General features: G+C 41.8%; 2 protein-coding genes and 1 pseudogene across 4 annotated transcripts in view; 1 reads left to right on the plus strand and 2 right to left on the minus strand.

The window, feature by feature from the left end:
* Window positions 1-8,304, minus strand: part of LOC135510813 (anthrax toxin receptor 1-like) — a 55,297-nt gene extending 46,993 nt beyond the window's left edge. Inside the window, exons 1-9 of one of the 3 annotated variants that reach the window (XM_064932064.1) lie at window positions 7,733-8,301; window positions 4,498-4,569; window positions 4,288-4,359; window positions 4,025-4,106; window positions 3,891-3,921; window positions 3,676-3,749; window positions 3,501-3,569; window positions 3,282-3,362; window positions 3,003-3,063 (exon numbers count right to left, since the gene is read on the minus strand). In XM_064932064.1, coding sequence (XP_064788136.1) covers window positions 3,003-3,063; window positions 3,282-3,362; window positions 3,501-3,569; window positions 3,676-3,749; window positions 3,891-3,921; window positions 4,025-4,106; window positions 4,288-4,359; window positions 4,498-4,569; window positions 7,733-7,890 — 700 coding nt within the window. In that variant the 5' untranslated portion in view covers window positions 7,891-8,301. Of the gene's footprint in view, window positions 1-3,002; window positions 3,064-3,281; window positions 3,363-3,500; window positions 3,570-3,675; window positions 3,750-3,890; window positions 3,922-4,024; window positions 4,107-4,287; window positions 4,360-4,497; window positions 4,570-7,732 lie in introns of all 3 variants that reach the window. The other 2 variants (XM_064932065.1, XM_064932066.1) reach the window with 2 other exon arrangements.
* Window positions 8,305-10,036: 1,732 nt separating this feature from the next.
* znf488 (zinc finger protein 488) lies at window positions 10,037-14,731 on the plus strand. Its single transcript, XM_064930788.1, has 4 exons — window positions 10,037-10,368; window positions 11,535-11,757; window positions 12,161-12,392; window positions 12,727-14,731. The coding sequence occupies exons 2-4, from the start codon at window positions 11,542-11,544 to the stop codon at window positions 13,842-13,844; spliced, it is 1,566 nt and encodes a 521-aa protein (XP_064786860.1). The 5' UTR covers window positions 10,037-10,368; window positions 11,535-11,541; the 3' UTR covers window positions 13,845-14,731.
* An 8,868-nt stretch (window positions 14,732-23,599) lies between these two features.
* LOC135510099 (pyruvate dehydrogenase E1 component subunit alpha, somatic form, mitochondrial-like) lies at window positions 23,600-26,550 on the minus strand (annotated as a pseudogene).
* Window positions 26,551-26,614: the final 64 nt, after the last annotated feature.

Here is a 26,614-nt window from a genome sequence, read left to right on the forward strand (position 1 = left end):
CATGTTTATCACCACCTTCGTTAAGAATGACTCTGTCACACAGTATTATGAAAACGTATTTTCAATTAATACCAGTGTATATCTTAATTGAAAATGCATTAAAACTTTTACACATTAATATTGTATTTTTTTAAATAAATGTTTTATTTATTTAAACTTTATTTAACTAGGCAAGTCAGTTAAGAACAAATTATTATTTACAATGACCCTACCCTGGACGACGCTGGGCCAATTGTGCGCTGCCCTATGGGACTCCCAATCACGGCCGGTTGTGATAAGCCTGGAATTGAACCAGGGTCTGTAGTGACGCCTCTATCATTGAGTTGCAGTGCCTTAGACAGCTGTGTCATCTCAGATTAATGGACAGTGCTTGAAACAGTCCTGGATTATTGCAAAGTTTTAAAAAGATTTAGTCCAGAGTTTCATCTAACGTCATCTTTGTACTAAAGACATCACATTTACATTTGCTGCTCTTGATTGACAACTTAACCTCTAAATCTACTTATTCTGCCTCTTAGTTCACTGACCATTACTGTTCTCATTATTCAAATAGTAAATTAGGCTGTTTGGGACATTTGGGGACAGGCTGACCAGGCAAGGACGTGCCGTTCCTGATCCTGATTAGCATATTATTATATAGACAAGTCTTTATGAAGGGTCTGTCTCTCTTTCTCTCACTCTCTCCCACTCCCAGTCTCTATAACTTCCATCTCTATCTTCCTCACTCTCTCTCTCTCTCCCCCTCTCTCCCTCCCTGCCTCGCTCTTCCCTCTTTTCCTCTTGCACTCTCTGTCTTCTCTTTTTGTATCTCCCCCCCCCCCCACCCGCCCCAATTCTCTCATATTCCATAATGAACATTGATCATGTCTGGTGAACACTAATCCCTTCCGCTGGTTGCTGTAGAGACAGAACAGTAGTAAGTGTGTCCTAATAAGGTCATGTCAGCCCTCATCCATCCTGCTGGCTACACACACCAGACCACTCTCTCACTCACGCACTCACTCACGCACGCACACACACACACACACACACACACACACACACACACACACACACACACACACACACACACACACACACACACACACACACACGCACACGCACACGCACACGCACACGCTCATTTTCTTTCAGTGGCTACTTAAGGTATCAGACGTGGAAAACTAGGCCAGAGAGGCAGCCAGGCTTAAAGAAGCACAGCTAATTTCCTGACACACACACACACAAACACTCATTTCTCAGGACAATACGCTCTCTGTCACTTCCTTGGTCATCATGGTTGGTCGGCCATGCGCTCACCTCACACACCGCATTATGATAATGTATTCTGATGACCACCACTCAGCTGGACCAGTGGGCCAGAACACATTCACTGTCAGGTGTCTGTCTTTGACAAATACCATAATCAGAAATGGCAAAATTCCATATGTTTGATCCAAATAACTACAGCTCCATCAGAGAGTATTCCCACCCCTTGACATTTTCCACATGTTGTTGTGTTACAGCTTGAATTTCAAATGGATTCAATTGAGATTTTGTGTCACATTACCCCATGCAGTCAGGGTGGAATAATGATTTTTAGAACATTGTACAAATGAATAGGAAATTAAAAGCTGAAATGTCTTGTGTTAAAAATCATTCAACCCCTTTTTTATGGTGCGACTGAAAATGTGCTTATCAAGCCACATAATAAGTTGACAGAAAACACCGATTCAACCACAAAAGGTAGGTTTTCCAATGCCTCGCAAAGAAGGCCACCTATTGGTAGATGGGTTTAAAAAAAGAAGACAATGAATATCCCTTTGAGCATGGTGAAGTTATCCATTACACTTTGGGTGGTGTATCACCCGGTAACTACAAAAATATAGGCGTCCTTCCTAACTCAGTTCCCGGAGAGGAAGTTAACCGCTCAGGGATCTCACCACGAGGCCAATGGTGACTTTAAAACAGTTACAGTTTAATGGCTGTTATAGGACAAAATTGAGGATGGATCAACAACATTGTAGTTACTCCACCATACTAACCTAAATGACAGAGTGAAATGAAGGTAGCCTGTACAGAATCTTGTTTGCAATAAGGCACTCAATTAAAACTGCAAAAAATGTGCCAAAGACATGAACTTTATGTCCTGAATACAAAGCGTTATGTTTGGGGCAAATCCAACACAACACATCACTGAGTACCACTCTTCATATTTTCAAGCATGGTGGTGGCTGCATCATGTTATGGGTATGCTTGTCATCGGCAAGGTCTGGGAGTTGTTTTTAGGATAAAAAGAAACATAGTAGAGCTCAGCACAGGCAAAATCCTAGAGGAAAACCTGGTTCAGTCTGCTTTACAACAGACACTGGGAGAGAAATTCACCTTTCAGCAGGACAATAACTTAAAACACAAGGCCAAATATATCCTGGAGTTCCTTACCAAGCTGACAGTGAATGTTCCTTAGTGGCCTAGTTTTGAATTAAATTGGCTTGAAAATCAATGGCAAGACTTGAAAATGGCTGTTAAGCGATGATCAACAACCAACCTGACAGAGCTTGAAGAATTTTAAAAAGAATAATGTGCAAATATTGTACAATGTGGTTATGAAAAGTTATGAAAAACTTACCTACGAAGACTCACAGCTGTAATCGCTGCCAAAGATGATTTTAACATCTATTGACTCACAGGTGTGAAATCTAAATGAGATATTTCTGAATATTTTTTTTAATGATCAATTGAATCAATTCTGTATTAAGGCTGCAACACGACAAAATGTGGAATAAGTCAAGGGGAATACTTTCTGAAGTCACTGCATTTATTTGAATCCACGAGTTGGCTTAATCTGGTTCTTTAAAGTTTTTCCTAAGAGACTCGGTAGCAGAACTAATATTTTCAGCCCAGTTTGACAGCAAAAGATCCATTGTGCATAGCTCATGGCGCATTTCAAACACATCTATAATGCATTATGAAGAGGGTATTCATAAGAAGTGCAACCCAACTTTGGTACGACCAGCTCTTACCTCCTGCACACACACTGGACGGTTCAGCAGCTAGAATCTCAATGCAGGACTTCTTAATGATCTGAGAGATGAAAACACAGAAGACATTTTGTCGTTGTGGGCAAGACATACTGTATATCTGGGACTCTATCTACTGAGAAAATACATGATAAAATAGTTATTCGACAACTATAACCTGATAGATACACTTTCTATGGACCACTGAACCATTAATATGGTGTTGAATTCCTTGAAGTACCAAAAACTATCCTTTGATTCTGGCATAAATACCATACGTACCGAGTTGATGATGCTCCTGAGGGCTTGGAAACCCCCCCAGACAGGGAATACATGCTCCAGGGTGTCTGCTATGGTAGCCAGCTATAGGACACACACACACACACACACACACACACACACACACACACACACACACACACACACACATGAGATAAACTTGTTGCATTGCAGATGATCACAGAATGGACTATTGAATGTGTATTTATGAGTGTCAGTTACCTGCGTCTCATTAAACTCTTTGACTCCCACACAGTAAACTATGGCTCCAAGCGACCGTGCCCTCTGTGCCTGCATGGAGAAAACACACACCGTTTTGACAATCTGTTAACGCCAACTTTGATTTTATAGTAGGACGCTACTGACCTCTCGTGCTGTCTCTGGTGTGTGTACTCACCTCTCGTTGTGCAGTAGCAAATTGCCACTCATTCAGTTCTCCATCAGTCAGTGCAATGATCACACTGGCTGTCCCTTTAAAAGCAGATAACATCATATTTCCTCAATACCAGCCTGTGCATACAAATACATACTAACAGAGCCATGTCTGCAGAAATCAGTATAACACATACCCATACAAAACACACGTGCTCAGCACAGCACACAGACACTTACCATGGTTCTCATAGTGTATCTGTTCGTTGGCCTACAAAAATGGAACGATAGAGTATCGATGTCAAGCATTAAAACAGTATGGATACTATGAGTTAGTTAGTGAGAGGTGATATATTGAAGGGCGATAGTATCACCTTCTCCAGGCCAAGGTTCATAAAGGTGTCTCCTCCTGGTGCCTCCCTCCTCAGAGTGGTTAGACCTCTGTTAATGGACTCCCTGTGAAGGGGAGGAGAGGAATGACAGCTGATCAAATACAGTGGGGGAAGACTAAGAACACTAAGGGACACACAGCGGTAAGATACAGTGAGAGAGAGAGATCCCCCCCCCCTGAAGGGATTTGACAGGTCAAGTATTGACAGGCGAAATTGTGACTGTGCGACGGTGTGAAACTCTATACCTGCTCTCTGTCAGTTTCATGATGGTGGTTCCTCGAGTGGAGAAGACGATGAAGGACATCCGTAACATGGGGCTGTAGACAGACGGGGTTAAACAGTCCTGTCAGAGGCTTCTTTACACAAGTGCAGGAGAGGACAAGGAAAGGGAGCCATTTGAGACCACAGAGACGCAGCTAAAGAGGCAAGTTGTACTACAGCATGAAAGATCCTACCTGAGGAACTTCTCAGCCAGCTGCTCCACGAAGGAGTAGATCTCTATCCAGTGGTGTTTCACACTGCCAGATCTGAAGGAACAAAACAAAACTATAACTATAGCAATGTCCATTTGCCACATTTCTCTGTGCGCAACGCTTAAACCACTGCACCACCACGTACGGGTGTAAAGCCTATGGTATAAGTGAAGAAAGAAAGTTTGCTTGTAAGTGTAGCGTACGTAAGCTACACAACTTTGGAATTGCAGAGCGCTAACAACCAGAATTCAACAGCAGCCAATTGGATGAGTTCATTTCCCAGGGGGCTAACGCTAATAATGCTAATGAGGGCTAATTGCTGGTAATAATGCAGATGCTAAATGCTAATAATGCCAGGAGGCTGGGGGCTAGATGTTCCAGCAGGGAAAGTGGGGTGTCCTCCCTCTCTCCTCCCCCTGTCTCCCCCATCTCCTCCCCCACAATGGCTGTCTGTGTGAGGGGGAACAGATGGTCCTGGTGAGCAGGGCAAACCTAATAACAGGTTGGGAGTGAAAAGGCTGCTGTATGAATAACGGAGGGACACAGGGCTCACCTCTGCAGTGTGTGTGTGTGTGTGTGTGGGGGGGGTGCGTGTGTGTGTGTGCGTGCGTGTGCGTTAACACATTGCTGCCTCTTGGCATATTGGCATAAACTTCATGTTGAAAGTCCATCTCGTTATGTCTCTAGCTGTATTCAGTGTGTCTGTATGTATTTAACCAACCACACTAATTATAACCTGTAGGAGCGGTACAAGCACTTTCATAAGTATGTCTACATCAGACATTACATAAAGATATATAATCTCAGTCAATGATGGGAGTCATTTCATGTAAACGATTCGTGTGTGTGTGTGTGTGTGCGTGCGTGTGTGTGTAAACTCAAATATGCCGACTGTCTGGGACTCCTTTTAAGTCTGTTCCTCTGCTATGCTGTGTATAAAACTGGAAAGTGACATTGTAATACACACATCACAGTATTCTTAGGTGCTGGGCCCAGAAACAGAAAGGATCCTAAACAGGACCAAATCAAGGCCTTTCTACACATCACAGACAGTTAAAACACTTTAATACTTGAGGATTATTCTGAGGTCACTGCTTGGCATTTAAAAACCCCAGACAGCCAGACAACAACGTGGAGACACTGTACCAGAGGCTTGGTGATGTGTGTGTGTGTGTGTGTGTGTGTGTGTGTGTGTGTGTGTGTGTGTGTGTGTGTGTGTGTGTGTGTGTGTGTGTGTGCGAGGCATGGCCATGCGTGGCAGCCCAGCCACCTAAGGCGTGTTTTAAACTTTCAGGATTAAAGGGTAACGTGTGAAGGCTGACTAACAGATGTTCGGAGTGGCACAACAATAGAAAAGGTTAAAAAAAGGCACATAAGGAGAAAGATATAAAAATGTTGATCAACACTGAAACCAGTGTGAGGAACTGCAGCTAGCCTGATGTGATGCTGAGGACGTGACTAACTGGGGTTTGAACTTGGGTCAATTGTATGTCACAAGACTGTCAGGGAGCTAACACAAGTTTTACACAAACAAATGTCTGTTCTCACACTTATTCTTTGTGATGAATACCAGTGTTGTGCACCCTGTGGGGTGGTAGGTAACCTAGCAGTTGAGAGTGTTGGTCCAGTAAACGAAAGGTCACTGGTTTGAATCCCCGAGCCGACAAAGGTGAAAAATCTGCCAATGTGCCATTGAGCAAGGTACATAACCTGAGTTGATCGTGTAAGTCTGACGTAAATGTAAAATGTACACCTGATAAATTCCCTGGAAGTCTATACACTACCTATATACAAGACCTCTCTCTGTTTCAGTGGGAGAAAATTGCTTATGTACAACACATTGCCAGTTTAGCCTAGCACCTTATGATGACTGCTGTCGTCAGAGTTCTCGGCGTGTTCAGACATGCCGGCCTATTCTGCGTCCTCCTCTATAACCTCTCCTCGCCTCTCTGATCTGTATCAGATGTACCAGAAATGTTGCGAGGTTAGACGGCCCGAGCCTCTACTCTGGGACCTGGAGCGATCACACAGACAGAGTAGCCTACTGTTGTTATGATGACTATCATCCATGGCATTCCAGTAGCGGGGATTGGCCTATTCTGAACGAGTAGCAGCCGTTGTAGGTAGGGCCAGGAGGTTTTCCTGAAAATGACCTGGCCAGGCGAAACTCTGGGCCCTATAGTCACAGGACATAACATTAGTCTGTGACACGTCATAATCATTTTTAAGCCATTAATAGATCATTCATAAACGCATGTTTTATTGACATGTTACACAATTTGTCAACCGTTACTGCTAGTTTGTTAGACATCAGTAAGCTGTGTTAAACGCCACCTAATTCTACCTTGTTACTGCACAGTGCTCGCATCCAAAAGCCCAACAGCAGCCAAGAAACAATAGCAGGATGAGAGAGAGGATACCGTACCGAAGACTTTAACACAGCCTCTAACAGTAGGTCTTTGTGCAGTCGGGATTACAGCTGCTGTACACCTCAGGGGTGATATATTCTTTAAAAATACCATTACTCTTCAAGGTTTTCACTGTCTGTCTGCCAGTGAACCATTCACGCTGCTGTTCTGTGCCTATGAGAAGGTTCTGCCCTCCCCATATCCTATCCTTAACCATTGGGGGAAAAGCACCACGCTGACCTCAGATCAGTGTCTAGAGGGATAGCTTCCGATGGTCTGCCTGGCAGCTGCAGCAGTGTCTACTGGCGTCATCAGTCTGTAACTCAATCCCTGCATCCTGCCTGCCCTGCCTATCCCCTGGGGGAGAACAACTGTTTGCCCCAGAAGCTTTCAGTGGGCTGGAGGGGAGGACTATGCATTTATCACAATGAACGAGGTGTTTACATCAAAACAGGCTACACAATCCGAATGGCCACATGAAGTTAATGACAGACACTCCTATTCAATCAAATGAATCTGAGACAACGCACAAGTAAAGACCTAAGAAATGTAGCATACGCTACTGTTTTTTGTTTATTGTTGAGGAAATATCAAAATAATCAAAATAATTTGAGTAAAAATATAATAGCAGAAAAAGTTACTGGTGGCATAGCTTGCTTGTCAGGGCGGTTTTGAAGATATGGGAGAAAGAATTGGGAGACCGGCGCGCTGCTTCTCGCAGCAGTCAGTTTGACAAATAACTGGGCGGGTTGCAAGTAGATGTGCAGTGAGGAGAAAGTAACAAGTCATAAATGAAAACGGACACTTACTTGTCGAGGACAAAGTATAAATCGAAGGCACCTTGACAGGACCTCTCCTCCTGCTGTTCTTCTTTCATCTCTCCTTTTACCGAGGGAAGTTTGACAGTAAAAATCGCTAATCCCAAAAACACCACGGCTATAGACACGCTAATGGAAGCTCTCGCCATCTTTCCCGGACAGTTGTGTAGACTAACACCTCAAAACATCACCGAGTCCGAAATCTCTCTCACATTATAGTCTTGATGATAATGATTCACTCCAGGACAATGTAACGGTGCGCAAGTTTCGATATGGTGGTCATTAGATCGGTTGTCCACGGTGATACGATAAACAGCCGTCAGTCCCAAGTCCCTCTTCACTCCGGATTTCTCGCCTCAAGCAGCTCCTGGTGGTGTTGTGGAGGACAGGACTCAGCTCAAGATTTCTTAGACAGGCACCGATCAGCCAGAATTACTTCCCATTTCCGGGATAAAAATCATCATAATGAATATCCCGATAGCCCTATAATAGGTTGGGAAGTTAAATAGGCAACAAAGATATAGGAAATGACTCACATTTCACTATGCACAAGAAAGTGCCTCTTTCTCCCCACCCTACAAAAACATGACGGATGATGAGAGATGTGGACTTCAAAAATACATTGCCGTGCATAAAAAGTTCAATTTGAGATCCAGACGTTTTAGTTGCTGTATAGGCTGTGCTTTGAGATTATGGCGCCTTGGAAATGGATGGCAAAACAATTTGTTTAAGATTGAAACAGCAAAATATGTATTGTTATGCTTGTTAAAAGTTGCATTTACATAAAGTTATTTAAAAATGAAATTACATGTAAAAATATATATATATATGTTTTGTAATTCTTTCTCCACCCCACGTCTGGATTTCGAGCGCATCAGATGAGGGCATACCAGTTAGCGGCGGTGGCGAGGCGCACACACCCCCGGGCACAGATTTAATTTATGCCAACTACCAATTAGTGTAAGGGTGAATCGAGTATCAGAGGAGAGGTGTCCTGACATCTTATTGTTTAGTTAGAGAGAACATCTTTCCGGTGAAACGCTGTTCTTCACAAGTCTACTCAATATGATTCAGCCAAAATGTCTGATAAAACAAGGATACTTAATTGACTGGATTGTAGAGCTGTGGATGCAAAAAGTAAAGAAATGCATATTTCATACACTATTTCATACAATTTATAAATGTCCCTACGCATCATATTTCAACGAATGTATGATATCAACTAAAAAGTGATTGGTAGTAAATGTATTTGAGTTTCAGGAAATGCATTAGCTCTGTTGAAGTTACAGTGCATAAGAGATAATGACAAATTGGCCTCTCGCTGAGGTGATAATAACGATAGGATACTGGTTAATTTGCAGGGGCTAAATGTAAAATTGAGCATTAGCTTACTAAATGCCATCTGATCCAGGGGGTCCGGCCTAGCCACTGGGCAAATGCATTATTCATCAAATTAGACTGGAAACGATTTTATTATTATTATTATTATTATCTAATGAGAATTTAGTAGATTATTCTGCATCACGGGTTTAGTTCTCTTCCAGGCTGAGAAATGTGTAAAATACAGTAGAACTACCATGGGACTATTGGAAATGTTTCAGCTTCGGTTGGTGGCCTACTATTTAGGCATAATGTCAACATGTATTTGGTATTTGAAGATTGAAAATGAAATGCTTATACTTTGTCACTAAATATCACTGACACATAGGAAATACTTCTGTATACAGCTGGGTGTAAATTCATTTTGAATAAGACCATTTCGAAATATTGTGTCATTGTTCTGTGGATTTGAATAGCATTCTTATGCAATTGAACATACATTTCGATGGAGGCTACATTTATGATGAGTTAACATAGCTACAAAGCCTTCTCATTTCCATGCTCCTAACCAAGAACATTAGATAGTTCCATGTTCGATTTGTCAACACAGGTATGACTTGTATGGTTTTCCCAGCGAAGATGGATAACAAAACTTAATAACAATTCGTTTGGGTAAAAATGAAGCATAACGTTATCTCTTTGCAACTAGCAATTCGACTCTACAAACCAATACTGACGATGAATTGTGCAACCTTGAGCAAAAATGGGCATCTCTCTCTCTCTCTCTCTTTACCAGTTCAGAGTTCCTCTTATGCTAATTATCCGGACTGTAAAACCAGAAAAGAACCAATCAGAGTTTCCCTGGAGGGACTGATGTAAGGTAGAGCTTGTGTGAGTGTGTGGTGTGTGTGTGCGTGTGCGCGCGCGCGCGCAAGCACGCCTCACTACTCCTGTCACTGATGGAGATAATGGGCTTGTTCCGACATTGCAGCCGAGAGTGCAGGCGAATGCTGATCAACAAAGACCTTGCATCATAAATAACCACTCATTAATATTTGTAGATCAGTCAGTCAGTCATAATTTACCCATGATACAATACGGTTTTGATCCTCTCGAAGACGGCCATTAAGTGTGTGTGTGAGCGGAGCAGAGAGGCAGTAACGAGGCAGACACTGTCGTGATCACTCTCGTCTTCAGACGGTAACAGCAACCGAAGGAAGGAGAATCGTTCTAGCGGCCAGTGTACCTGCTGATAACCAGCCTCCTCGCGGACATACCGAACCACACGCTACCTCCACGACCAGACGGTGAGTGGGCTATGGGCATGCAACAGACACTTTTGGGTTCTCTTGGATTAGTTGTTTTTTTGGAAAAGGGAAAGTGTTATCTCTAGCAAAGCTTTACGCTACAACTGGTGCTTGTGAATGAAAACCTTCTCATCAGACATTGTTAGACTATTACATTTATTGGAAAAATACCTACATCTTTATATAAATGTTTTATTTAATATGCATTGTATTTGATATATCCAGAATAAATATTCCTTATTAATCAAAAGCCTATAGCCTACACTAAAATAGACACAACGTCCAGCTCAAGTAAATATACCAAAACCTGTGAATGGACATTGTTTACAACAAATCTCAGTGTGGCTATAATGAATATATTAATATGACCAAACTGACTCGAAGCAGAGACGCATGTAGACCAACGAGGCAGTTGCAGCGCAGATGGGAAGACAATTGGACAAACCGGCTGAAAAACTGAGACAAAGGACGCTAGAAGTCAAACCCATTACATGCCTGCTACACATTGTCGGAGGAAATTTAGCTGAATGATATCATAAATCAGAATTTGCCACTCAAAAATATGGTTGAAAAATATAAACTACAAAAAGTCAAATTATGTTTAAAAAACAACAACTTATAAATGACAACGGTGCCACGGGGATATGAACTCTCAAATCTGTGGTTTTAAACATTTAAAAGTATGTATATGTAATAACATTGAACGTGATTCATATTGTGGCATAATAAAGATACAGTATGATTAACCAAAAAACACATTTTCCTATAGGTCTAATTGTAACTGGAGTCTGAACTATTTGCTATTAAAAAATGGATTTCTGATGGAAAACAACGAATATTTCGATTAAATGAATAGGCCTATTTATTCAGAAATATAAAACTAATCAAAACCTCTAGTCATAGATCTAGTCTACTATTTTCGAAACGAATAAATGATAGTTATATAGGGCTACTTATTTGGGATTGTGCATGTTTAAGCCAAATTGATCAGGCCCACGTTTTAATATAAGAATGCAATACATGTTCACAATTATTTGACAAAAGCATCACATTCAAACGCTCTGTTCCTCACCTTTAAAATGTCCTACACTTTGGATCAGACGGCGATAAAATAACATTAATTTTAAACAATGGATTGTTATTAACGCATTTTGTTTTTCCTACAGGCTAACCATGGACCAGAGTTTTTTATCTCGTTCCCTCTGGACCAGTGAGGGTAAATTCCTCCAGCACCACGCGACAGACCTCTATACCAGCGTGCACGTCACTCGCAACATCCCAGCTGGGGCACAGTTCGGCCCGTGCATCCTTCAGAATACTTTCTATGACACCGTCGCCTTCATTGCGCTCAAATCCCGCGACAAGAGAAGTAAATCATACGTGTTCAGAGTAAGTTCGTTTTTTTGAAATATTTATTAATAACACAATTTAATTTGCAAGCTAGGATACCACAGACAATGAACACATTAGACGTCGTTCTATATATAGAAGGGAGTGCGTCTCTTCATAAAAACATAGGCTAAATCTAAATCTTATAAAAAAGAACCATCAACAGCAAAATGACATGTTCTACAACGAGATATGTGTGTTGGTGTAGCCTAATACATTTTCCTTTGCCCTCCATATAGGCTACCCGTGGGAAATGATTGACCATGCCATTCGGTCACATTTGCACTTTTACAAATTCGAATCAATTCAGTGTTTTCACTGTGACTGAGGAGAGGTGAACCTCGTTCAAACTTTGACAATGTTGTCTATATGAATGCATATTAACAATGATTTCTCTCAACAGGTGGACCCCGAGGCTATGCGGAGCTCTGCTCTAGTGCTGTCCTGGCTGCGGCTGGTGCAGGCGGCGTGTGGCAGGGAGGAACAGAACACCGAAGCGTTCCTGAAGGGAGGCCAACTGTATTTCCGGACCACCAGGGACATACTTCAGGAAGAGGAACTGTTGGTGTGGTATGACCAGGAATTGTCACATCTACTGGGCTTCACTGACTTCTCAGCCAGAGGACAAAATGAAGGTGAGAGAGAAATAGACACTTGGGAAAGCGCTATAGAAATACAACTCTTCGTCACCATCCTAATCTTCATCATCATAATCCTCATTTCAACATATAGGCTTACTAATGTTACCGATGTTGTTTGCTTGTTTTAGCATTTTGCAAGGAGTTTTGTTGTAGCCTGCGTAAATGCGTAATGCATATTGGAAAATACAGAAGGAAGAGGAAACGACTGAAACTTTTCAGAGAATATATATGGACTATTGTTATTTGATTAGTTTATATCTGGGTTAATTTTCCTCCAATGTGTTTTTTAATGTACATATTAACGAACAAATTGTGTATCTCTTCACAGAGCTTAAATGCGCAACATGTAACCAGGTCTTCAAGAATGAGCATCCCTATTTGGCCCACTGCCGCTTCCTGTGCGCGCAGGTGAAGTATGACGCGCTGAGCAGAGAGGCCTACGAACACAAACACATGGAGATCAAGCGGCAACGACGCGTCACAGACTTCCACAACATCGCTCGGGATCTGGAACATAAAAGATACGGCGCCAGTGAAGACGCTGAGATTTCCCCGCGGAAATGGAAACACGAGGAGACGGGTTATCCCCGATGGAGGAAACCTGTGCTACTTGAGAAAACCAACATATCGAACAACAACAACATCACACAGATAACCAGAGACTACCACCCCACTGCGCCAGAGTCAACTGGCTCTGCATTGAAACTGAAGGCGGAGAAGTACCAGCTCAAAAAGGACCACGTGGAATGTAAAAATAGTGCGTTTACAGAGGTTGGAGCAGCGAAAATTAGTTTTACGCATGAGAAAGAAAAGCCAACGGAGGCTGATTCTGAGACAGTGCGGGAGATGAGCGCTGATTTAAACTCAAACAGCAACAGCAGTGCTTTTTCATTCGTTCTGCGCAGTGGAGCGGAGGAGCAGAAAAGCGCTTTCTGTAAACCCTATAAAAGGACTTCTAACGGCTCTACAGCGCACCCATCCAACACATTACCTGCTCAATTGAACCGCCTAGAGGATATGAGAGACGTTTTTACCTCAAAGACGGTTCTGGGATACAACAATCTATTGGCTACTAATATGTTGAATGGTGATTTACCTCGCGCACAGACACTACCTACACCGGTTAATGGAAACGCTTTCCCGTACGCGCCAGAGCACTGGTCCAGGAGTATTGGAGACCAACTACAAACCACGCCGTCTTTAACAATTCTTCCACCAACGTTTACCTCCATTGGGGTGTCAGTGCAAAACTGGTGCGCCAAGTGTAACCTCTCCTTCCGCATGACGTCTGACCTAGTGTTACACATGCGCTCGCACCACAAGAAGGAGTTCGCGGCGGAGTCCCAGGTGAGGAGGAGGCGAGAGGAGAAACTTACCTGCCCTATCTGCCACGAGTTCTTCCGGGAACGGCACCACCTTTCACGTCACATGACATCGCACAATTAAAACCATTTTGCATAAGAAAAGACATTAGAAAATGTATATTTAAAGAAAACGACATCGGACATACTGTCTGTAATTACAAGAGTAGAACAGAGTAATTTAGAGTAATTAAGTAATTAAGTAATTAATCATTACGCATTAGGGCGTATTTGGGCACGTAGGTTCTCATTCAGGATTGCACAGAGTGTCCACTAGATGTCCACAGAATACGAAATTGAATACACAACATATTCATTTAGATTATCTGCACAGTAGGTGATAGGAATATTGTGTGTAATTGGGATTATAAGGTTATATCTGCATATTTGTAAAAATTTAGTTATTGACATTCTTGTTTTACTCAGTGTTCTATATAGTACTCTAAATACCCCAATTAATGTTGTTAAGTTAAAAACAGTACACAATCAAAATTACTGACACCATTCAAACCAATGAGGGTTCAGAACTTTAAAGACAATTATCTCAGAATCATATTTTTTGCAGATATAACCTTAAAGTCCAAGCTCTCGGTATGTCTGATCCGTGCCTTATGAAACTCAGGGTGGGACTCAAGAGAGAGACTGAAGGTGGCTTGCAGCTCTTGCTTTTGACCTCTGATTGTTATAAACATGTTTTCAATGTCTATTACTCATTGTCTGACGAGACCTACAGTATTACCAGAGCTTGTACGGAGATAGATGTGTAGATTCATTTAGCTTTTTTTGATGTAAAAAAACAACAACAACATCAGATCCAAACTCCACTTGCCCTGTGTTTTCTTTACACTTCCATAAAGACATTTTGTGTGAAACATATGGACATTGTATTACTTGACCCACTATATTCCCTGGCTTCACCCATACGTGACACAAGACATACAACCTGAACTATTTGTCCCATTTCATTTTGGCCCATTTAACGTATTGCTGAATAAAAATATACAGATGAAAATGACTGCAAATAACACAGTGGATGATAATATGGAAACACATCATTTATCTTTTTGAATAACCATTTTAGCAAGTTGTCTCTCACATGTTTGAGACGTCATTGCCGTAAATTGCTTCTATTCCAACAGGTGGCATCAGTCACCAATTTTCCTCCAATCCAACGGCCAGTGAGTCCAGTAGCCTCAATCTCATTCCAAGATACTTGCTGTTCTTTTTACCTTGTTTAAAGGTGGGTAACGACTCAACTATGAGGCCAGGTGGGGCTAGTACCCAAACCAACAATACTGGTCAAGGTGTTATTATGAAATGCTTTATAGTGCTGAAAAACATCAACTAATTGCGTCATTAAAAAAATACATTTTTTTTGTTAATCTCATTCACAATAGTCTGACTCATGTCTTCGTGTGTCAACCATCAAGCTAATAAGACATAATCTACAAGGTGACAGCGAGAACAGTCTTAATCACTTGGTCCCCATTTAATCAGATCCACTTTACCCGAAATCCGCATAGCTGATGTTTTGACGAAGTGGAACTGCGCTGTCAAATCCACAAGTGCGGTTTCCCGAAAACTCTGTCGCCGTGAGATAACTCGAGCTGTTGCACTATGATGATACGAGCAGTACTTATCTCAAAGAGCGCTCATAAACCAGCTCTATGAGCAGACCCCCCCCCCCCCCCCAGTTGAAACTTGTGCCCCCTCAGTTTTGCTTTGATGTCCCTGTATTAAAAGAGCAAAAAGTTCACATTTTTGAGTGACAGGTTGGCGCAAAATCTGTGTCTCTGCTGCGCTGTGTCAGCACAGTGGACAGTGTGGAAAGCCACTGAGGGGGACATTAGACGCGATAGAGTCAAGAGGGGAGGGGGGCAGTATACATTTTCTGTCTGTGATGGAATATACTCTCCGAAAAGACAATCAACTTGCCAATGTGTTTTGCACCATACCTCACTATGCCACACGATATTCAAAATTAAATCATAGGGCTCATGAGTGGGGAGTCCACAGCTACATGCAAAAACGAATTTTCCACTTTGACAAATGTGTTCAGTCAGCACAGAAGGAACATGCTACACCTGAGGAAAGCTCAACTAATCCAACTGGCGTTTGAAGGGGATCCTACAATAATATTTCGTTGAGAATGGAATGATCGATTACTCAGAAAAACAATCCAGCTTGTTGGTTTTGATCAGCATCTTGGTGGTATAGCCAGTGGCGTCATTTCAGCAAAAATCGAGAGTATGGCATGGCAAAGTCACTTCCACAGCAAGCAAGCTATTCAACAGCCTTGCTTTCGTGTGTAGGGTGCTGTCCATGGTGCTGATAGAGCGCAGTGGAGATTTCGCCGCAACCAGTCACTTCCTTTTCAAAAGCACTCAATGGTGTCGGCATTTGAACTTTTAGGTTTATTATGGTATGGATGATATAAGCAGAATTCAATATAATTCCAATATAAGAACCCAAATTACGCCCCTGGGTCTAGCTACATATCGGTATGTTTCATCCTAGAAATAGATACCTTCTATTATGGTTTTCTTTGTAGCCTATTGTTATTTCGTGGTTGTAAATGGAACTGTACGTAAGCTGCCGTTTTAGTACTCATGAGCGGCATGGTTTCCCATGCTTGAAGCGGTCTTATAGGCCTATTTGTTTGGCAAGGCAACTGTGCATGGCTGCAACTCACTGATCTAGGTATCTCACTGTGCATGGCTGCAACTCACTGATGTAGGTATCTCACTGCAACTCACTGATGTTTTGGTTATTTGGATCTCTATTCGCCATTTGTTTATTGCGTTTGTTTATTGCTAATGTAACTAGCCTAAATATAGATTGATATTCAGATTTTTTTTTACTATGCCTACTTGGTACCGCTGTTTTGTTCTGCTGGCATTCATTCGTTCACATTCGCAGTTGTGTCGGTATACTAAGCCAAACTGCTATTCAGGATTTTTGTTTGGATGCATGATTAACTAGGCAACTACTTTCAGCATTTAGTTTGCTGAGCTGTCTGTTATAGTGAGCTCGAAAATGGTTGGGACAATAACCACGTTTCCACCTACTGTTTTTATGAGAGTAGTCATACCGTGTATAAAAAAAAGAATCCCGACAGCTGTGAGGGAAGGCGGAAGTTTGTAAATGCCAACAGATAATTACTTCCTTCGACATGGTGGGATCTTTTTGTGTCGGTAAAATTAATTATGCGAGGAATGGGGACGGGAACGCATTTATGCGGGAATATTGATAGAATGACCATCATATTGAAGTTAACTTGGAATCACACGATGATATGTTGCGTGGTCCTCCCACTACGACTAGGGAAACCATGCAGTTTATTAGGCTACATATTAAATACTTTATGATCAACTTCACATGGCGGTGAAAGTGCACGGTGATCTTGATGCTCCTTTCCAATAAATATCGACGGTCTGATTCTGGTGTCATGATAATGACTGCCGTTTGACAAATACAAATATTATTGATGTTATCCATAATAACTTCATCAAGTAGACAACCTGTTGGCTATATGCCAGCTGTTGGCTCGTGTGCACGTGCCAAGACCTGAGGTTTTGTTACAAAACTATCTGTAGAGTCGAAAATGTTATTCACACTATACAAATCACAATCAAGACTACCACAGTGACAGTCACTTCATGTTGATGTATTTTTTCATATTTTTTGGAGGCATTTTGCCATGTCAAACAAAAGATGCATTAAGAAGACTGTGCTCTCAAAAGTGTGATGACGGGGCAAATAAGAGGGAAAAACACAAAGTAAACATCAATAAATGACCCACCACCTCAACATGCGAATGGGAAAATAACACAGCACTGATCGATGGTCCTGTGAAAGTACATCGTCATGTCCCTGACAAACGGGAGACATCGTTCAGGAGGAATAGACACACCATCCATGGTACCATGAGGCTGTAGATGGCCTTTGCTGGACACTGCTGCCTTTTCTCTAGCTCCTGCTGCCATTTCTTTAATAAAAGATAAGTCGTTTTCTTTTTGCAACCAAATCTCTATTTTTGATTTGGCATTCTGTAGAAGGGTCCAGACACAATGGAATATGAAGTTGCGGATGAAGTTCAGAATGACACAATTTCATGTGTACAACATGTAAAGACCTGCATTACCGCGCTCAGAGCTTTGCCGTTTCTAAAAGGACATACAATATTTGGGTGTTTTTGGAGCCCGACTAGCATCACTACTCTGGACGGTTCTGACTTAGAATATGTGGACAACTACAAATACCTAGGTGTCTGGCTAGACTGTAAACTCTCCCTCCAGAATCATATTAAACATCTCCAATCCAAAATTAAATCTAGAATCGGCTTCCTATTTCACAACAAAGCCTCCTTCACTCAAAGCCCCAAATACCACCCACCACTGCGACCTGTATGCTCTCGTCGGCTGACCCTCGCTACCTATTCGTCGCCAGACCCACTGGCTCCAGGTCATCTATAAGTCTTTGCTAGGTAAAGCTCCGCCTTATCTCAGCTCCCTGGTCACGATAACAACACCCACCCATAGCACGCTCCAGCAGGTATATCTCACTGGTCATCCCCAAAGCCAACACTTCCTTTTGCCACCTTTCCTTCCAGCTCTCTGCTGCCAATGACTAGAACGAATTGCAAAAATTGCTGAAGTTGGAGACTTATATCTCCCTCACTAACTTTAAACATCAGCTATCTGAGCAGCTACCCGATCGCTGCAGCTGTACATCGTCCATCTGTAAATACCCCATCCAATCTACCTACCCCATCCCCATATTGTTTTTATTTACTTTTTTGCTCTTTGCACACCAGTATTTCTACTTGCACATCATCATCTGCACATCTATCACTCCAGTGTTAATTTGCTAAATTGTAATTACTTCGCTACTATGGCCTACATATTGCCTTACCTCCTCATGCCATTTGCACACAATGTATATAGACTTTTTTCTATTTTGTTATTGACTGTACATTCGTTTATTCCATGTGTAACTCTGTGTTGTTGTTTGTGTCGCACTGCTTTGCTTTATCTTGGCCAGGTCGCAGTTGTAAATGAGAACTTATTCTCAACTGGCCAACCGGGTTAAATAAAGGTAAAATAAATAAATAAATAAATAAATACATCTTTAAATAATCTGCATGAGCTCCTTTGAGATAAAATACTTACTCAAAACAAATGATTTCATAAACATATCGATTTAATTATCACACATGCACCACAGTGTCTGTTTTCAGATGTTTGAACTAGCATGGCTAATCATTATGATAGCACAGGCAACAAATATTTCCCACTCACAATGCCTCCCATCCAGAAAAGAGCTGATTGAAACACAAGATCAAAAACACACACACTGTACCAAAGGATGCGGCTGCATGACAAGAGTACATACCATATCTGGCATATTGGTGTCTGTCTGAAGATGTTTCACATAAACACGAAGCCGATAAAGTTTTCAGACAATTGGCAGGACACACACACCGGCAGAGGCCCCATTCCTGTCTCCTTTACCGGTCCCAAATCTTTCTCCATGTTTCTTTGAAACATTGACATATTGTGCAATGCAAAACTCGAAATAAAAGCAGAAAACGGACCCTTGCAAGTAGAATAGCAAGTAGTAGTATGTCCATCTCTTCAGTGTTTATACCAAAAGGGACACCGGAAAATATGTGATGTAGACACAGGGGCGGGACTTAAGTTGCAAAACTCACTCAATATTGCCCCTCAAGTCTTTGCAAGGAATTATACAGCGATAATTACAATTCAGGGAAAGAGCATCACAGTCAGGCTGTAACGCTCGTCGTTGAAAGGAGTAGACCAAGGTTCAGCGTGGTAGGCTTACATCTTTCTTTTATTGATGACACCGAAAAAACAACAAATACAAAATGAAATGCACTGTTCTGTAGGGCTGGAAAGCAACAGTACAAAAACAAGATCCCACAAACTCAGGTGGAAAAATGGCTGCCTAAGTATGATCCCCAATCAGAGACAACGATAGACAGCTGCCTCTGATTGGGAACCACACCAGGCCAACAAAGAAATAGACAACATAGATTGCCCACCCTAGTCACACCCTGACCTAACCAAATAGAGCAACTAAAAGGATCTCTAAGGTCGTGACACAGGCAGACAAATCAGAATGTTCTATCATAAAGTGAGAACAAATAGTTTCCCTGGCTGCTATTTGGCTGCTACTTACAAATACTATAACAGTAAACTAATAGATGACATTCACTGCTATAAACCTGTCTCCAATATAATCGCATAGCTTACTGCAAAACTTTGACAAATACATCTCCTTGTGAAAAGGCGTCCCATGGTCTGTTTTGTCAATGAGCTCAATGTATTCCAAACACTGGTGGTAACCACATTATCCCAATCATTTAGGTAGTAATCGATGCCCCCCCCCCCCCCCGGTATGTTCTATTGCAAACTGTCTGAGACTCATTGTGAATGAACTACTAATAGCTAGTTCAGTAGTAGCTACCACAGCCAGTTCAGCTAGCTTGCCTCTAACTAGCTATCTGTCAGGTAGCAGTATCTGTATCTGTATCAGTATCTGTTGTGTGAATGGAAAAGTTTTGTAGCCTTTGCTTTGTCCCGTTTCAACAGAAGTAAATAGGATAATGTACATAATGTACATTGTACATTGCCTAGAACCAGCCAAAAGTTGGCTAACATTAGCTAGCTAGCTCACTAACTTTAGCTATTCTTTTTTTCTCAATCATACTAGACCTGAATCAAGTGATGAAACCAGCGGCCAAACGATTGAATACCGATATTCTGAATAGATTTTTTATTAGTCAGTATAGGTATTTAATGTTATTGATCTGTCAGTTTCCCCAGCTAATTCACTACTTTTCACACTGACACGTTATAAACAGCTCTGCAAAACACTATGCTCATCAAGTCTTAGCTGGATCAGATGGTGACAGGTGTTCCTGCAGGGTCAGACAGCCAGGGAAAACCAGTCTACGGAGCTCAGGTGAATTTTGCAGTAAGTTATAACAATCAGTGAATGGATACAAAGTTCCATCTTAAGTTGATGGGTAGACTACAGTCTGGGATCTGGGAATAATGCTCATTTCAATTATTGAACCATTGATTTGATTCATGGATAATATAATGTATAAATGTACACCAATGTAATTGTTTGTCATACCTCATCTGAGCAGGATCAGATTATGACAGGGGGAAGACCAGTCTGCGACGGTGCAGAGGTAAACGTCTGCAGATGTAACATTTTATTCTCTCTGTGCAGCAAACACTGGACAAATAAGACGCTTCAAAGATTGAACCTATTTCAAGGCAGTCTGACAAACCTCTAAAGTTGATTTCCAAACTGTATCAAAGGTAGATAGAGGCTATGACACAAAGCATGTAAAACAAACATGTGAGGAAGACCTGGGAGACGCTGTTACTGATGATGAATGGATGCAGATATGTTAGGATGTCCAGTCATGTTCATATAATCTGACATAATATTACCACAGTCTAAGACCATCCACAGAACATACTACATGCCACGGAAACTGAATTACATGCACTCAGAAATGTAATTATTCTGCTGGAGGTGTAAAACACTATAGGGGACATACTGTATTTGCATATGTTATGGTCTTGTGAAGGCTGCCTGAATTCTGGCAAAGAGTATGTTCTTTTATCTCAGCATGTCTACAGATTCTCCCTTCTCCCTGTTTTTGTTTGCTTGGAAATATTGATGCTGTAGACTATTATCAGAAGAAACTGAGTAACCCAGCATTTATAGCAACTAAGAAATGCATTGCCATTAATTGGAAGGTTGGTTATCCTCCCACAATGGCTGGGCAGTCTTGCTCAAATTTGATATAGAGGATGTCTTAATGGAGGCAATAAAAAGTTGGCTTTATTAAGTAAAAGTCTTTATACTTTATTTGTAAGAGTTGTTAATTTTTTAGGCTATTGGTTAAAGGTGCAACACAATAACACAATCTTGATGATCTTTGATCGGCTCAAACACATTCATTCTTAGGGCTAGGCCCCTTTTTTCTCAATTTCCGCCTGAATGACATGCCCGAAGTAAACTGCCTGTTGCTCAGGCCCTGAAGCCAGAATATGCATATAATTGGTACCATTGGAAAGAAAACAATTTGTAGTTTGTGGAAATGTTAACATAATGTAGGAGAATATAACACAGTAGATATGGTAGGAGAAAATCCAAAGAAAAAACAACCAGAATTATTTTGTTTGTTGAGAGACCATCTTCTTAGAATGGCAAGTATAAGGTCATACTGAGAATTAGCTCCCTGGATGCAATTCCTATGGCTCCCACGGGGTGTCAGTAGTCTATGTTCGAGGTTTCAGGCTTGTAACTTCAAAAATAGGGACACAGTACAGGGACATAGTCTTGGAAATTTGTGTTTGCGCGCACCATGAAAACAGGACGCACCTGCTAAAATCAGTTTCCTATTGAGCATACTTCTTTCTGTAAGAAATATTATAGTTTGATTACATTTTAGGGTATCAGAGGAGTGAATAGAAATGTATTTTGACTTGTTGAAACAAAGTTTAGGGATAGATTTTCAGATTAATTTCTCTGCATGTTGATTGAGTGGATTACTCAAATTGATGGTGCTAACTAAACTGACCTTTTGGGATATAAAGAAGGATTTTGTCTAACAAAACGACACTATAGCTGGGACCCTTTGGATGACAAATCAGAGGAAGATTTTCAAAAAGTAAGTGAATATTTCATCGCTATTTGTGAATTCATGAAACCTGTGTCGGTGGGAAAATAATTTGATGTGGGGCGCCGTCCTCAAACAATTGCATGGCATGTTTTCTCTGTAATAGCTACTGTAAATCAGACAGTGCAGTTAGATTAACAAGAATTTAAGCTCTCAACCGATATAAGACATGTATGTATGTATATGTAACTAAATGTTTAATATCCATCATTTGTATGTTTATTTATTTGAATTGCTTGCCCTCCAGTTTCACCGGAAGTTGTCCCGCTAGCGGGACACCTAGGCCTAAAAGGTTTTTAAGAAGGAAAGAAATTCCACAAATTAACTTTTAACAAGGCCCACCTGTTGATTGAAATGCATTCCAGGTGACTCATGAAACTGGTTGAGAGAATGCCAAGAGTGTGCAAAGTTGTCATCAAGGCAAAGGGTGCGTACTTTGAAGAATCTAAAATTTAAAATATATTTTCATATAATAACACTTTTTTGGTTACTACGTGATTCCATATGTGTTATTTCATAGTTTTAATGTCTTCACTATTATTCTATAATTTAGAAAATAGTAAAAAATAAAGAGAAAAATCCTTGAATGAGTAGGTGTGTCCAAACCTTTGACTGGTACTGTACAAACAGCAAAATCTTAAAAACAGACCCAGACCCTCCACACACTCTCCAAGCCAGCCATGGACAACCCTGCTCCTGGAGAGCTATAGGGTGTGCAAGCTTACATATCAGCATCAACACACATGATACAGCATATCAAAGACTTGATGAGAGGTTGATATGCCGTATCAGGTTTGTTAGTGCTGGGCTGTCCAATGCAATTCACCTCCCATTCAAAAATCAATCCCTCAGTATCAGGAGAAGACATACCAATTCTGACATAATATAAAATGACATATTATACGCTACACAGTACATATTGTAAATAAATACCAGTGACATCACAGGGTCAGAGGTGATGAACTGGTTTGGAATGCTGCTACAGACTCAACTCTAACCACAATCTCATCTCCAAGTGCGAGAGAAGCGAATGAGAGAAGGAGGATAAGAAGAGAGGAGGAGTAGACTTTCACCCAGGGGTTGGGTTTGGTCCATATTTTGTGTGTGTGTGTCTAGTTGACATACTTTAGTTTGACCCAGGGGTTTGGTCCGGCGTACCTCCATGGGCGGTTTGTTGGCGAAGATGTGGTTGCAGAGCTCGTCCAATGACGGCTCTGGCTCAAACTGGGCCCCATTCTCGTTCACCTTCCTGATCTTTACATCTATTACTTAAGGATTGAAGGAGGGAATAAAAAAATAATATTTGAGCACTTGGACCACCTGTGTGTGTGTGTTTGTGTGTGTGTGTGTCTGTGTGTGTGCGTGCATTTTGGTGAAAATGTGTGTACCTTGAGCTCCTTGACAGAAGCCAAGTTGTTGGATAGCATGCATTCCTTCAGCATAGTGATGGGGTCACTCTTACTGCACACTTCCTGGATCTCCTCACGGGTATGGTTGCTACAGGAAGTTAAATCTCACACAGGCAGATGGGTTAGACCTGATTAGCAGGGTTCAGCTCCAGCCCTTGGTTGATGAGAGAGAGAGAGAGAGAGAGACAGAGCCCTGGAAAGGAAGCGGTGCTAGAGAAATAGGATGCATCCCAAACCAATACCGAACTAAAAGGGTGTCTAGACAGGTTCAAATAGGGAGTGAGGGTGAGTGGCAACACAAGAAGGTGGGTCAGGCTGAAACAGAACAGAGTACGGGATGAGAGAGAGAGTAGAGGAGGAGTGAGGAGGCAGAGAGAGACCCGGGGTTAGAGAACGGTCACAGGGTCAGAGGTCAGAGATTACATCTCATCTAACCCCAGAGTCGCTCATGCTGTGTCCATGGTAACAGTAGGTCTCCAGCTCCATGACAATAGGACCCTGCCAGAGAGGTTTCCAATCCAAGAGAGTCAACAAGGTAGCCAACATCAAGACAGTGCTGATCAGGGATTTCTATTGGAGCAGCAGTTTCTCAGCATCTTCCTATATCTATGCTTTTTGGCCCTGCAGTACACAAGGAGTGTCAGTAGTGGTTAAACGGGGACCAGTTCCAGCTCTGTACTGGAGTCTCTTCCACAGAGTCTCTCAGAGTTGGTCACATAGCATCTCTCTGTCAGGGAAGAGACACTGGTGCAATACTAGAAGCTGATCATCACTCTGAGATTAGACTGTCTGAGACAAGGTGATTCCTAGCACTCTTCAAGCTCTTAAACCACTTATAACATTCTCATCTTTGCACCAATCAGAACTCATCTTCTCAAGCTCCACAAGCAATCATAGCTCACCTTCCTGGCTTTGCAGTGGTCTGCAGCGAACCTGTTGGCCTCCCTTACACACAAAACGTCAATGCCGTCCACCTATACCCAGAGTTAGGAAGGTCAATATAGCAGAGATACTGTACACTCACTGATTGTGTGTGTGTCCTACCATGAGGCCAATAATATTGTTTCTTGAAGTACCCAGTGCTAGCAGAGGACCTCTCCACATGCGTTCCCATGCCAAACTTGTTTTTCTCACAGATGAAGATACACTGGTTCCACAGAGACATCATGTTGAAAGACTCAAATATCTGGCCTTGATTGGACAAGAGGAGAGTCGATGATGATGATGAAGATGACTACTGCAACCGTTAGATAGAGAGAACAAGTCTCACCTGGTTGGCTGCTCCGTCTACAGTTTAGTAGGCTACAGACAAAACGGTTATGATTAACTTCACAGGATAGTGAAAGTGCCTGTTGATGAGCTTGATGCTCCTTTTAATAAATATCGAGGGTCTAATTCTGGTGACATGATGGCTGCCATTTGACAAGTTTGTCCAAAATAATCTCATCATGTAGTGTGCTATACCTGGTTTGTATCTGCAAGCTGTTGGGTTAGAGCGAACATGCCAATACCAGAGAGAACACATTCACTATATCTATAGTGGCTTGCGAAAGTATACACCCCCTTGGCATTTTTCCTATTTTGTTGAAATAAGACAAAAAAATAAGACAAAAAAAATGAAAAGTTATGCATGCTCAAGTTTTCAACCCCCCCCCAAAAGCCACCTTTTGCAGCAATTACAGCTGTGAGTTTCTTGGGGTATGTCTCTGCAAGCTTGGCACATCTAGCCACTGGGATGTTTGCCCATTCTTCAAGGAAAAACTGCTCCAGCTCATTCAAGTTGGATGGGTTCCACTGGTGTACAGCAATCTTTAAATCATACCACAGATTCTTAATTGGATTGAGGTCTGGGCTTTGACAAGGCCATTCCAAGACATTTAAATGTTTCCCCTTAAACCACTCAAGTGTAGCTTTAGCAGTCTGCTTAGGTTCATTGTCCTGCTGGAAGGTAAACCTCTGTCCCAGTCTCAAATCTCTGGAAGACTGAAACAGGTTTCCTTCAAGAATTTCCCTGTATTTTAGCACCATCCATCATTCCTTCAATTCTGACCAGTTTCTCAGTCCCTGCCATTGAAAAACATCCTCACAGCATGATGCTGCCACCACCATGCTTCACTCTGGAGATGGTTTTCTCGGGGTCATGAGAGGGGTTTGCACCAGACAGCGTTTTCCTTGAGGGCCAAAAAGCTCAATTTTAGTCTCATCTGACCAGAAAACCTTCTTCCATATGTTTGGAGAGTCTCCCACATGCCCTTTGGCAAACACCAAATGTGTTTGTTTATTTTTTCTTTAAGCATGGCTGTTTTCTGACCACTCTTCCATTAAGGCCAGCTCTGTGGAGTGCACGGCTTAAAGTGGTCCTGTGGACAGATACTCCAATCTCTGCTGTAGAGCTTTACAGCTCCATTCAGGGTTATCTTTGGTCTCTTTGTTTCCTCTCCTATTAATGCCCTCCTTGCCTGGTCCGTGAGTTTTGGTGGGCGGCCCACTCTTAGCAGGTTTGTTGTGGTGCCATATTCTTTCAATTTTTTTTATATTGGTTTTAATGGTGCTCCGTGGGATGTTCAAAGTTTTGGATATTTTCTTCATAACTCAACCCTGATCTGTACTTCTCCAAAACTTTGTCCCTGTTTGGAGAGCTCTTTGGTCTTCATGGTGCCGCTTGCTTGGTAGTTCCCCTTGCATAGTGGTGTTGCAGACTCTGGGGCCTTTCAGAAC

The sequence above is a fragment of the Oncorhynchus masou genome, chromosome 23 (genome assembly GCF_036934945.1).
Source record: "Oncorhynchus masou masou isolate Uvic2021 chromosome 23, UVic_Omas_1.1, whole genome shotgun sequence".
Classification (NCBI taxonomy): Eukaryota; Metazoa; Chordata; class Actinopteri; order Salmoniformes; family Salmonidae; genus Oncorhynchus; species Oncorhynchus masou.

Excerpts from the sequence above, each read along its gene's own strand:
- znf488 (XM_064930788.1), top strand. The coding sequence starts at position 11,542 with ATGGACCAGAGTTTTTTATCTCGTTCCCTCTGGACCAGTGAGGGTAAA. Across the intron at positions 11,758-12,160 it reads GTAAATCATACGTGTTCAGA|GTGGACCCCGAGGCTATGCG; the intron begins GTAAGTTCGTTT and ends TTCTCTCAACAG. Across the intron at positions 12,393-12,726 it reads AGCCAGAGGACAAAATGAAG|AGCTTAAATGCGCAACATGT; the intron begins GTGAGAGAGAAA and ends ATCTCTTCACAG.